General features: G+C 33.5%; 1 protein-coding gene across 7 annotated transcripts in view; it reads left to right on the top strand.

Moving 5' to 3' along the window:
• The window catches only part of DOCK4 (dedicator of cytokinesis 4), a 500,144-nt gene that overhangs the window by 273,722 nt on the left and 212,173 nt on the right, over positions 1-14,249 (top strand). For all 7 annotated transcript variants that reach the window (XM_031938825.1, XM_031938828.1, XM_031938827.1 and 4 more), the window contains exon 12: positions 3,797-3,885. In XM_031938825.1, coding sequence (XP_031794685.1) covers positions 3,797-3,885 — 89 coding nt within the window. The remainder of the gene's footprint in view (positions 1-3,796; positions 3,886-14,249) is intronic.

Raw genomic sequence — 14,249 nt, 5'->3', positions numbered from 1 at the left:
CTGGCTGAAGCAGAAGATGTGGATTTGAATCACACCTTTTCCATCTTTTAGCTTTCTGACCATGAATTAGTCACTTAATCTCTTTGTACCCCAACTTTTTTATCTGTAATATGGGGTGGTTAGCTCAAAATAATTACTAGTGTTATTATGAAGCTTCAGTTAGATAATGTATAAAGTGCTTTGTAAACAACGACTACCACCACAACAGCTAGAATACTACCATCAATTGATAATAATAGCATTATATATACATACATATGTATTATATCCCTCCACACACATGTGTATATACACATACACATATCTCTCAGTTATGTAATTTTCATGAAATTTTGGCTCCTTGTTGGGCTTTGTTCATAAAATTGAAGTTTCACATATTGGGGCCTCTTGAATCTTAAAGTGAGCTATAAGGATTACGGAACATATACTGGGAAGCCTACCTTTACAGTAAGTAGAATTTCCCAAAAATACATGGTACATTTTATAGCTGTTTGCATTACAATTGAATTTTGGTAATGATTGTTTAATTTTCTCAGGGGAAAAATGCCTTTCTCATTTTGTGTAATACTTTTGATTATTGAGCAGAATATTTCTAGGTGACCATCTGAAGATAATGCCAAAATTAATACTGAAATATTTCAGAGATTTGGGATTTCATTGGTGTGAATTATCTCTTTACTAACATAGATCACAAACTTTCTATGTTTTTAAATTGGAATCTATGAATTTTTTTTAAAAAATAGTATTTCAGTATAATTGGTTTCCCTGATAATCCCACAATTTTTTTTATTTTATGCATCTAAAAACATTATTATGTGAAGGTATCCAAAGATTTCATCAGACTACCAAAAAAAATTGCTTAGCTAAAAGAGAATAAATAAAATATGTCTTAGACTGTCTCTAGGATGTGGAGTGTCTAATAAATTTCATTAGCTGGTCCCGAAACTTCTGAAGATAAGCCTATTCAAAGTTAAAGTTGTTCTAAGATTACATTTTACTTATTATACCTCTGAGTATATCCAGCACACCCAACCAAAAGAACTTTCAGCCTGGTGAGGTCTGCCAAAGCTAGCGTTCCCACCCAGATAGCCTCCAAGGACTCAGGCAACTCTTAAAACCCATTCATGCCTGCCACAAATTCTGGCAGTTTATTCTAATAATTACCTTAATTTATTTGATATATATCATTATGTGTCATTCTTGTAAGATTATTATATAGGCACATGGTTAGCACTTTCTCCTCCCACTGACATTGATGGATTTCCTATTGTTATCCATAATCTCTTGGTTCAGTATTACACATATGTCGGTTGGTAGACTGAAATCTTCAAACAAAAACTAAGAATATAAAAATGTAGAAATCTTTGATCCTATTTTGAAACATATAAACACTTAGTAAAATTAATAATTCTATTTGGGAACATGCCAGTGTTTTTTTATTTTGTTTCGTTTTTGTTCAGATCTATAATTTTAATAGTGGTATCAGGAATTCCTTATGTAATACAAATGAGCCATTCTTGAGTAATTTATAGCCTTAGAGAGTTACATGTGCATAGTAAGTGAAGGGACTTGCCCAGGGTCACAAAGCCAGAATGTCTCAAAGGCAGAAGATGAATCCTATGAAGCCTATGGCCAGAATGAATATATATATATATATATATATATATATATATATATATATATATTGCCTTTAACTCTCAATATAGAACTAAAAACTAGAACTGTGATTTCATAGGATACTCTATAATGAGAAAATTCCTTCTACCAATGTAGGTGGGCACCTTTTTGCAACTTAACGTTCTAGAGATTTCCTAGAGCATATAAATATCTTGCCCAAAGTCCCATAGAAGTCATTCCCTAATAGGGCTAAAATTCATGATCATTATCTCTCTCAAAGAAAATTCACTCTGAAAAATGTTAGAACCAAGTAATACATTTGCAGGTTCCATCTTGCCTGGCTCCCTAGTAGCACAGCAAAAACATTACTTTTCAACATTGCCTTTTTAAGGAACTGAAATTCTCAGCAAACATATCATTAGTACTTTTAGTGTAGGTAGCAAGTGTTTCTGTACATGCTACTTAGAGAAAAACACAGAAAGAGACAGCTAAGTATATTTTCTTTGATCAAAGGAAAGATAGAGTGAAAACCACAAATCCCTGCATTACCCATATGGCTCACTACCTCTCTGGTGAACACATCTTATTCTGTATTTTTCTCATCACCAAGTGAGAGTGCTTGGTAATCCCAGGGAGTATGGAAGAGCCTCAGGAACATAGACTATTTATGGCCTATATAAGGAGAACAGTCAACTAGGGAGAAATCATAGATAAAAAAGCAGCTTAGTTTTTAGTTTTTGCTTTCTTAATATAAGGCACATGGGGGCACACAGAGAGAGACAGACAGAGACAAAGTGTGTGTGAGAGAGAGTATGAGAGAGGGAGTGATATATTTCTTAATCTGGGGGTTCTGGAGCTCCATGTCTTTCTGGAGCTCAACACAATATTAAGGCATATTTTGAAGGTCTGGTGTATGACACAAAAACATTCTGGCCATAGGCTTTTTAGAAGCTTTAGTTTCATTTTGGTTTGATAGGTTAAAAAAAAAAAAAGACTTGAGCATTGATATTGCTTAGATACCTAATAAGATGCTAGCCATCTTTTCTTCTCACCCAATGAGGCAAAAGAAGGAAGGAAAAATGACATTCAAATTTGTGGAAGATTATTTTGTTTCTTATTTCTGGTCACGTAAAATAGTTTTATCTGATCACAGTTTTCTAGCCATCCAAGTTTAAAAGCTCTATTTAGTGCCCTGCTGTTAAGAAAGTTGTATATGTGACAGATAATGTCCATCATGAAAGTACCTGTGAATGCTAAAATAGGTAAAATATAAACCCACAGCCTTAGATTCAGGGTATTGGAAAATACATAACTAGAATAATTTTGACTCTGTTTCATTTTACTCACTGAGGCTGTTTTTTCTCAGTTTGTGGAGAGGAATGTTAGTGGCTAATACAAGGTGGCAGCTTATTTGGAAATACATATAAGGGCAAGAGACAGTGACCTGAATGAAATCTCTAGCCAAAAAAATATTTGTAATAGAGGATGAAAAAAATAGGCACCAGTGTTAAGATTTACTTAATCTAAGAAACATTTTCTGAGCTGAATTATACTTTGTACACAAATTCAATTTCCTTTGATAAATCTTGAATACATTTTGTTTTCAAGGTTGTAGAGGTTGATATGGAGCCTAATTTTTATGGTAGTAGAAATCTTTCATCACCAGAGACTTCAATAAAGCCCATTGATAGGAAAACATTTTGGTCTTGAAACTCCCATATACTCTTAAAAATTCTTGAGGAACCTCCCAACCAAAACTTTTTTTTATGTAGGTTATGTCTATTGATATTTACCCTATTAAAATTAAATGCCTTAATATTATTCTGTAATTAATTTTTACTCCTGCAATCCTCAGGATCCTTAATAAAGTTTTGAGAATCACTGATATAGTGAATTTTTTTTTTTTGTTGTTGTTGTTGTTGTTAACACACTTGGTAGTTGAGATTTCCTGGATAGAAAATGGTCCAGAATGTTATATGGGGGTTGTATCTCAGAACATTTATCATGAACATCATGGTAAAAATCTGATATAGATCTTGTCTCTGTGATACAAGAAGGAAGTGTTTATGATTGGCTCCTATTAAGAAGTACATAATCAGGAAAGTCAGATCAACTATTAAGGATTTTGCTTGCTGTCATGCACAATAAGACTTGAACAGGGTTTTTTCTGTTTTCATAGGTGTAACACAGAGAGTGAATGGTATCAAATCCATGAAAATATTATCAAGAAACTTAATGCCCGCTATAATTTAACAGGCTCCAATGCAGGTGAGTTTATGCTGCAAGTATATGCCTGTATTTTGGTTGTATTTTATCCTGTAGGTTCTTACTAAAAATGTTGTCTACATTCCAGCTAGTGACTCTAGGACTTCCAGGTATAATTGTATGTAAAAAGCATTGTTAAAAATTTAGCAATTAAAAAAATTAGCAATAACACTATCTACACATTTCCTAGATTTCTGCCAAATTATTATAAAATCTATGAAAAAAAGGCAAAAGGCCCTGAACTTGTCTATGGACTCAGGAGATCTAAATGGATATAACTAAGAGCTAAATAAGAAGTAGACTTCGGTCTATAATTATTGTGTAGAAATTGGTGTTTCACCCTGAAATCTGTCATTAATGCCCAATAAAACCTTTTTCACTACCTATTATTGAGTGCCAGCAAACCATTTTTATTACATTTGAAGACAAGCAGATTTGTCAAGATGTGACAAGAGGGAAAGTAATATTTATTCTAATAGACTTTTCAATCTCTGGGAAGGGAGAGTATATCAGCAGCTTGATGGACATATCATATGAAGAAATTCAGGTAGAACAGATTTAAGTTTCACTAGTGCCTACTACAAATAGGGGAAAAGAAAGTAAAATGTTGAATTTGGAATTCAACAATTCAACTGCTTGGCCAATCATTCTCACCTGTGAAGAACTTTTTGAATATTGATGTTTATCCAACATATTAACAGTCCCTCCTAGCAAATTTAATAAGCATTCCATTTGTAACTTCATCCAAGTCAATGTCAAGATTAGATCCCTGGCATTTTCAAGCAAGAAATGTTTCTCTCTGTTGAATCATTCTGGTCTAGCCTTTCAGACAATTTCAAATTCCCCTTTTTAGCCCACCTCTCTACATCTTGTCTACAGAGCTAAGACTTTCTTAAATGTTTTGCTAACATTTATATAAACTGAATTTAAATATATCCTTAAGTTAGCAATTCAGAATTTCATCAGAAAAGGAAATTGTTAATGATGACCTAGATTTTTAGAGAACTTGAATGCTAACAAAAAGTCTGATATACTGTAGGTCTTCTAAATGTTTGATGATTAATTGATTCATTCTCAACAATCTGAGACGAAGAAAGTTGATCACACAAAAAGAAAGATCACACAATTCAGTCAATGATTACACTCAGTTTTCTTGAGTATGTGAGTAGAACTCTTTCAGCAACCCCAACTGCCAATTATAAGAAATGGATTTTGAACTTTAGTTACCGACTCTCAGTTTATTGTTTATCTTCAAGATTTCATGATCTGCACTCTCATTGATATAGATAGGTCTTTCCAACACAGATACAATTGCTGTATTTAAGAAAACTATAATAATAATAATTTTAAAAACCCTCATCTCTCTAAAATTAGCCTGATGATGGCACTTCATTCACATAGGCTGGTCCTCACACAATTAAAAGATAATATTTGAACTTTTTTGTAATCTTGGCAGGACTTTCTAAAAACTACACTCAAATAAAAGCCTCCACTAACAATGTTAGAATTGGACTTTAGGGGGAAATGTTTACCTTATTGGACCATAGCATCAAACATCAACAATAATTTAATTATTTAGTTATGAGTAGTCACATTGTTAATAATTAAATAATAGTAAATAATAACAATTTCATCTATTTAGTGTTTTAAATTAACCAAGTGCCAAATGCATTCATACTCTCTCATTTCATCTTCATTGTCATCCCGTGAGCTAGGGTGTATGAACATTTTTTTGTGGTCATTTCACAGATGAGGTAACTGAGTCTCAAAGAACTTGGATTACTTGACCAAGATCATGCTGAAAGTAATAGTCCAGTCAGAACTGGAAATTCAGATTTTCTGAATCCAAGTCCAATACATTTTCCACTATGATATACTATATCAAATGAAAGAGTAAATGAAGATAGAAATGACTTCTCACTGAGACATAAATTCACTTCAAGTTAGAAGTCTCTAGATGTGTTTCATTTGACTGTTATAAACAACATTCCAGACTCTTCTCGGTGGTGAAGTCAGTTATCTCCTCCCTCTCCCAAGAGATAGGGAGGACGCCATGATTCTAATACTGATGTCCATCATAAATTTTAAACTGGAAGCCAATACACTCTTGAAAACATTCATCAGCAAGATTTTGAGCACCAGCAATTGAGCATCCTTGAGGGAAGTAGGAAGGAACTTTGTAAAGCAAAAAGAACTATTGAAAACAGTTATTAGTTCTATTATAGTTTGATACATTGTTTTACAATTCTTAGAATAATAATATTTAGTCATTATTTTTCTAGAAAAATCAATGTAAAAACACTTGACAAGGGAGCCTTTTATGATTTTACACTGGGAATTTAAAATAAATTTTTAAAAATTTATGTAATAAAACAAGTATTTTCATAACATAGTACAATGAAGTGCACATGAAACTGCAAATTTAAAGAGAGTCAATGATACATTATCAGATTATCTAGATGTGTTGCCCATTTTTTGGAGGGCAGAAAAATGGTAAATATATCTTTGTTGACACTATGAAAAATCTGAAATAAAAAAAAAATTCCTCCTAAACTTTACAAACACCAAGAGAGAACAAGAGAGAAATTTTCATATGCAATATAGGACAGAAAAAAAATTATATGTGAAATCATAAAATTTTACCTTTAAATATATGTGTGTGTATGTGTGTATATATATTGATGACATGCATATATTATTTATACACTGTATAAATACATCTCTCTGTGTGTGTATACTCATTCATACATAAAACAAATTTATCATGTTCCTTTCCAAACATTCTTGCTTGTCTTTGTTTCCTTCTGGCACTTCTTTCAATCTATTCTTTGGATGGTCCATCTTAAGTTGGCGTTGGAAGAATGTATACACTGAATTTGGAAATATAGATCCTACTTTGATTTAAATTCTTCTTACTTCCTATGTAAACTTTGCTTCTTGTGGTCTTGGTAATTTATAAAATGAGGGAGCTGAAGTTCATTGGATTTAAACCTACAAAAATGTTGCAGATAATTTAGTACAACCCTCATCTTTTGCAGGAGAGGCAGTAGGCCAAAACAAATCAAGAGGCTTACACATGGTGACACAGCTCATATGGGTGAGAGCCAGAATTCATAAGCAGGTTCTTTGACTCAAGAGTTTTTCACTAGCTTGCCCTGACTCTTGTCCTTTCAAAATGAATTTTTTTTTGTTTTCTGCTTTTCTTATGTCCATTAATGGCATCATTGTTTTCCTGCTCAAAAAAGCAAAAAACAAAACAAAACAAAAAACAATGAAGATATAGCTCAGTGTAATGGACAGAGAGTTGATCTCAGAGGCACTAAGCCTTGGATTCAGGTCTTTCCTCTGACAAATGTGGTTATCACACCTCTTGTGTGAGGGTTTTCCAGGAGTACTCATCCATCTTTGGTGTCCACCTGGCATTCAAAAATGGCTTTAAAAAACTGTAGCATGTGCAGTGGTTATATCTGGTAAAAATGTCTTATTAGATAGGCCAAACAAACAAGGTTGAGGGTAACTACAGAACTCAAACTCATTGGTGAGTTAGAGGGATTTCTATCCCAAACATTTGTAGACTTAGACCTTGGTCAGACATTGAAAATCTCAAGGTTATCCATTGCATCCTGGCCCATTATCATTCATCTTGACTTTTGTCATGGCATTGGACTTCCATCACTTTGGAAGAGAGGGTTTGAGATTGACAATTCTATGCAACATTGCCTCACTTAAATCTAATTCATGCATAAGTCTAGACATCATTCTATGATATCATTGTTTCTCTTTGAAAGATGAAGGACAAACAACAACAGCAGTTGCCCAAACTCTGTATGAGTCCTTAAAACTCTCAGTGCCCCACAGAGTTCTAATACTCTAAATTATAAAGCTAATTATAATCTGAATTGGTAGATAGACTTCTTCATCTGAAATTCTCAATGAAATCACAGGTTGCGTGTGGAACAAAAAAAACAGAAGAGAAACTTAAAAGCCTCTTCTCTCACTTGATCATCCTGAGTCTTTTGATCTGTGAGTGCTATCCTTTTTTGTCTTTTTCTTCTAAACCTTATTGCTGCTTTTAATCATTTTATTTCTTTCTCTTACATATAAAACTTGCTTTCAAGGATAGTGCAAACTCTTGTGTTATGTTCCCCCCACTCACCCTTTCCCATACAACTCCAGGCTCTTCTGAGTCCTTAATACTGTTTTTAATCACCTTTTCCCTTTTCTTTTATACAAATCTTAGTTTCAAGCATATCACAGTCTCTTGAGTTAAATTTTCCCCTCCCCCCCCCCATATATCTCCAACCTTTTCTTCTAAGTACTTAGTTCTCATCATCTCCTCCACCCATTGGTTATGGATATGTCCCAAACCTCATTCCCAGCACTGTTTTTCTACATCTTTTTCCTCGGGAGCACTATTTCCTTTGTGTGTATCCAGCTGCCGCCAGGATGTAAATTATTCTCCAGTATAATGTTGTACACTCGCCACAAAATATTAAAAGAACTAGAAGAATGTCTTAGTGTGTGGAGTAGATATTTTACAGATTTTCAAAAAATTTCCAAATTTTACAGGTTACCTAAAATTATTTAGTACTTATATATTTAGCCTTAGTACTTTGGGATCTGTGTAAATTGAGGAAATTTCTATGTAGAGGACAATATGGGTCCATTGATCTATTATTTGTCAGTTTCTGGTGGTAGTAAGCACTTGATAACTGCTCCCTTTGTTTCTTTCTCTAGATAATGTCTGTCTGTGTTTCTACTATAGAATTTTGATAAAATTTAGGCCCTGACAAATTTACTTCATCTTCTCTACAATCCTAAATCATACTATCTATAGGGATAGATCTTGCTTGACTGTCAAAGCAAAACTCATTTGGGGTGGGGTTAGAGAGAGAGAGAGAGAGAGAGAGAGAGATATCAGTGGAAACAGAAACTGACAGATTACGTGAATGAATGCATCTGTTATGTCTCTTTCTCTCTCCATTCCCTTATTCTTATTACTACTAACATCAGACTGTCTTTCCCTGTCCCGCATATTTTGTTCTTAGATCATTGAATTAGAAATGAATGGGACTTCTGAATCTATTGCCTTCATTTAGTAGGTGAGGGACCTCATATCCAGGGAAATTAAGAAAATTTTTTTCCCCAAGGTCACATAAAGTTTTGGAACCCAGGCCTTCTAACTTCAAATCCAGATATCTTCTTCCCCATGCTTTTCAGTTCATATTTGACTTCTCTTTCTTTTCCCTTTGATTGTAGACTGTCATCAGATCTCCTCACTTTAGTTGATCAACTTATTTGATTTTCCATTTCATCATTTTATCCTGAATAAAACTATGAGACAATGATTTTTGGTTTTTGGCTTCAGGGTGATTCCTGACATCTTGCCCACTCTTTCAGATAGATTTTAGGTAAAGCGGTAAAAATCATCCTCTCCAAAAATTATTCTAATATTTAATTTCTCTTTTTACAACTTTATGGCAGTCACTTCTTGAATTAAAATTCTTGAACACTAATTGAATCTACTTCCCTCCAATCCCCATGGTCTTCAGAACTTAACACAATGCTTAGTACACAGTTATCACTTAATAAATGTTTGAGTAAATGATGTTTTTTGTTTGATCTCTTTTTTCCAGTAGATTTTAGTTCCACAAATGAAAGGATAGTATTTGCTTTCTCTGGTATCCTGTCTTTGTCCTCATCCCTGTCTCTTTAGGCACGTGGTGATTTGTCAGTATTATTGAGTGACTGACTGACTGACTGACTTCCCTTAGAGCTCTGAAAACAGTGGAAATGCAAAATGACATGCTGTCTAAGCTAGAGAGTTCTTTCATGTCAGCCTGCAACCTTGCTGTCATCTTTGACTCCTTACTCTCACACATCCCAAATATCCAATCCATTGCCCATTTTGTCCTCTGGATTTCAGTTTACCCTATCTCTATGCTCACTGGAACTTGCTATTTTTTTTTTTTTTCTGATTGGTTTCATTGCTTCTAGACTCATGATATTCAGTACATCCTTAACTCACTTGACAAAGTAATTTTCTGAAAGTGTAGTTCTGACCATATTACACCACATCAATAAGCCCCAGTGGCTTCCTTTTATCTCAGAGATCAAATTTAAAATTCTTTGTTTTGCATTTAAATTTCTTAACAACCTGGTGCATTTTTGCCTTTTCAGACTTCTTATTTTTTTGTTTTTGTTTGTCTCTTTTTGACCCAAATTGGAGTCTTCTTGGCAAAAAAACAAACAAACAAACAAACAAACAAAAAACTGCAATGGTTTACTATTTCCTTTTCCAGCTCATTTTACAGATGAGGAAATTGAGACAAACAGAAGTAAGTGACTTGCCCAGGGTGACACAGCTAATAAGTACCTGAAGCCAAATTCCAAGCGTCAAGCCCATCACTCTATGCATCATGGTGCCACCTAGCTATCTTTTTACTCTTCTACATATTGCTTATAATCCCACAGTAGCCTATTTGCTGCTCTTGAACATGATTTTTTTCCATGTTGTTTCTTGGAGATTGGGGAGAGATTGGAGTATTGGGGGAGGGGGGGAATAATTGTGAAATTTAATTTGAAAATGAATTGTCTAAGCTGCCCAGACTATATATCATTTATGTCCTTTTAATCTCTAGAGTTGTAATCATGTCCATTTAACAGATAAAAGAATTTTTTCAGTTAAATATTTTGACCTTTCTTTCTTCCATCTCCCCAGCCTTCCAAAGGTACTTTGGTACAATCTTCATTGATTATGATAATTGGGTAAAGTAATATGAATGGCACATCTCATTTTTGAAGATGTAAGTTTAAATAAATTTAAATTTCTCTGATTTTATGTTAGTATAACATGTCACAATGAATATAGCTCTAAGCCTGCAATCTAAAGAGCTGAATTCCCATAGTCCCTCAAACATTTTTACTATCTGTGTGACCTTGAACAAGGCACTTAACCTGTTTGTCTGAGTTAAAAAGGAGGTAATAATAGCTCTTACTTCATAACATTGTTGTGAGAATCAAATGAGTTTGTAATTATAAAGCACTTAGCACAGGCTTAAGAAATAGAATATTTTGAATATTCTCATCAAAAGGAGAGAGAGATTAAGCCATAGTGAATAGAAAATCAATCTCAAAGGAAGAATTGAATTCAAGTTCTGTCTCTGATACATAATGGGTTTGTGAGGGTAAGCAAGGTGCTATGTAGGCTAGTGGTATCAAAGAATATCTTTTATAAAGAGAAAAGAGCAAAGAAAAACTATAAAAGGAAAAAGGAAACTATAAAATCACAAGTTAACAGGATTTGGATCTATTGTGTTTTTATTCATTTTTTAAAATACTTTCCAATGATATTCCAAATGACATTCCATTTCCTGTCCTACTTGAAAAAAGTCTTAACTTTATTAATTGGTAAAACTTTTCTTATTTGGAAATTGCCTGTGCTTCAGACTTAATTCTAGTCCCTGTTGTTATCCACATCAAAAATGTTCACAGAAACATTTAAAATATTGAGAGCCAGTGGTTATTGTGACTGCCATTTATCTTTAGGATCAAGCTGAATTTTGGATTTTTAAGAATATAAAATGATACTGAGTCAATTAGATTAACAATGGAAGATTCATTTCCAGTGTAATGGTTTAGAAGAGCAATTCCTGGCCATCAAATAATGTGTTTGGGATTTAGCACCAAATGATGAAATTGTAGGTACCATATTGTGGACTGACTCACAGGAGTTCAGATTTATAGAGGAAATTTAACTTCAGGGTTTCTGATAGGACAGAGCAAGGTGGGGGTTACCACAGCCTCCACAGAGAGTGGAACTATCAGATCAAACTGATCCCCATCAGTGCCCCTCCCTGCTTGCCTCTAGGATCAATTCCAGTAGGGCTTAAGTCTTTGTCTACCAGCTGTACCCAACTTCTCAGGATCTCATCACTAGGACTTGGAATGAAATGCATCCTTGAACCATTAGATTTTGAGCTTTGAGTTGTAACAGAAATGATCACATATATTATGCTACCTGTATATAAGAGATTTTATTCCCTCTGATATTTAAAGTGCAAAATCCAAAGTTAGGATATTTTCTGCTGGCTTTTTTCTTTAGAAATATCTCTTTGTTTCCAGAAAGATATATTAAGTGTGTAATCTTGTTATATTCTTAGCAGTTTTATTTCTTTTTTTTGGGGGGGGTGAGGACTGTGGGGGATGAGGGGGGAACCTGTGATATAACATATAGCCAAAAAATTAGTAAAGAAATGTATGACCTCTTGGCTAAGGTTCCATTTAAAGGAACCTTGTGAAGGCACATAAGGAATTCATGATATTATACTTAAATGAAGGAAGTAAACACTGCTGTGTAAAATAATGAAGAAGAACATTTCTTAATGTCAGTTCATTTGTTAATGGACAATTACCCCATGAACTTATGTCCAAAAAAATTCTGGTTTTCTTTCTTATCAGTGATTCATCATTATAATTAGAATCCTAATATTAATTTCTTTGACTTTAATATGCACAGTTTGGAAATAATTTTCCAAATATTGTAATTAAAAGCAATGTAGGAATTACTGGCACCACCTATTGGCCAGAAATATAGAATGGAAAATTATCACCGTATTTCTTAATTATAAATCCAGGTTCTTTTCCGGGTACTCAATCTCTTTGGGCCTCAATTTTCTCTTTTGAAAAATGAGAATGTTTTCCTAGGGGGCTTTTTAAATTCTTTTCTGTGTCTAAGACTGTGCTGCTCTAAGTCCAAGTTATAAAGAAAGAAATATTCAACTTAAATGAGATATGAAATTTATTAAATGATTTCTTGAATCTTAGACACAAATAAACAAAAATCATGATGAATTTTTTTTTAACGAGGGAAGTTTGACTTTAGGGTTCAATATTAAGTGGAAAAAATACAAGGTGAATGGCTAGAATTTTTATCATCAAAAGTACATTTTAAGTTCTATTGATATGACTTTTTAAAATCTCACAATTATATGCTGCCTAAGGGTTTGGAAATGCTTTTTCATCATCCCTGTAAGGTAGAGAGTACTAGTGTTATTTCCTCCACTTTAGAGCTGAGAAATCTGAGGGTCAGAGGAGATTAAGTGACTAAATGGTTTAACCAAGTTTACATTGGTTGTGTCAGAAAGAAGTATTGAACCCATTTCTTCAGAGTCTAAGCCTAGTGCATCTCCCGTTCTCCTATCTCACTATTGCATGTTTCTTGTCATTATAATATAATAGAATATTTGGATTTTTTTTCACAACAAAATTTAAAACCAAGTAGCTTGGGAATCAGGGAGAATACAGGAAGGCAAGAAGTTTGGTACTTCAATTTATAATCTTTTTACCCCAAACTATCAAAATAGTGGTTTCTCAAGCACTCATACAAATGTTGACTGAGTTATGAATAAGACTAATGTTAAAATAAACTCACCAATCCTAACTTGTTTTCAGTTATCATTGATAATCTTTGAGTCAAAACTGAAGATTTTTAGTTAATGGTTTTCTCATGACAAATCTTCTACTGTCCAGCAAGTGGAAAGCCTAGTACTGTTTTTATAAAGTCAACACTTATATTATTTCATTTTTTAAAGTGAAGTTATATTTCTAAATCTTGAAGCAAAAAGACTAATCAAGTGATAATTGATAGAAATTTACCATATCTAGCTAGAGCAGCACACAGAGAGAAGTCATCAATGACAAGCTTGGACTGCCAGGAGTGAACAACCTTGCTTATACTTACTTTAAGGGATACCTTAATGATTACTTGATGCCCTTTTTTGGTGGGAGGACACCTTCACCCTATAGAGATGGTAGCCCTATTTATGCCATCTAGTTTTATGAAGTATATAATCCATATCTTTCTACAAAATATTCACACAGTCCCTTCTATGTTCCGGAGACTTTCAGACTCTCATAATTTCTCAGACACAGCAAGATAGTACTTGGAGGATCCATTTGTTGTTGTTGTTTTTCATTATCAATATGTAATATATAACCTACTTTTTTAGTCATACATATTTCTGGCAGTATCTTTTATTACAATTTAATTTTTCAGACACCAAGGTAGTACTTGGACAGTCCATTTGAGTCTCATTCTCAATATGTGACCAGATCACCTGCTTTTTTAAATTACCTTTTCTATGGCTGTATCTTTTACTCCAATTTTTACATATTAGTCATGAATAGTGACATGCTATACTCTACTGACACCTTTTGTTTTCACCATAGGTAATGCTATATTAAGTATTTGAAGGCCAAAATTTGTACCAATTTTAAAAATAGCTTCTTACTTGTTCTTTTATATCAGGATTTTAGCCTAAAAAACCTGGCAGAATACAATTCATATTAGGGAGCTAACATGGTAA

Source organism: Sarcophilus harrisii, chromosome 5 (assembly GCF_902635505.1).
Source record: "Sarcophilus harrisii chromosome 5, mSarHar1.11, whole genome shotgun sequence".
NCBI lineage: Eukaryota > Metazoa > Chordata > Mammalia > Dasyuromorphia > Dasyuridae > Sarcophilus > Sarcophilus harrisii.
The sequence above is the reverse complement of the archived record's forward strand: the minus strand, read 5'-3'. Positions and strand labels throughout refer to the sequence as shown.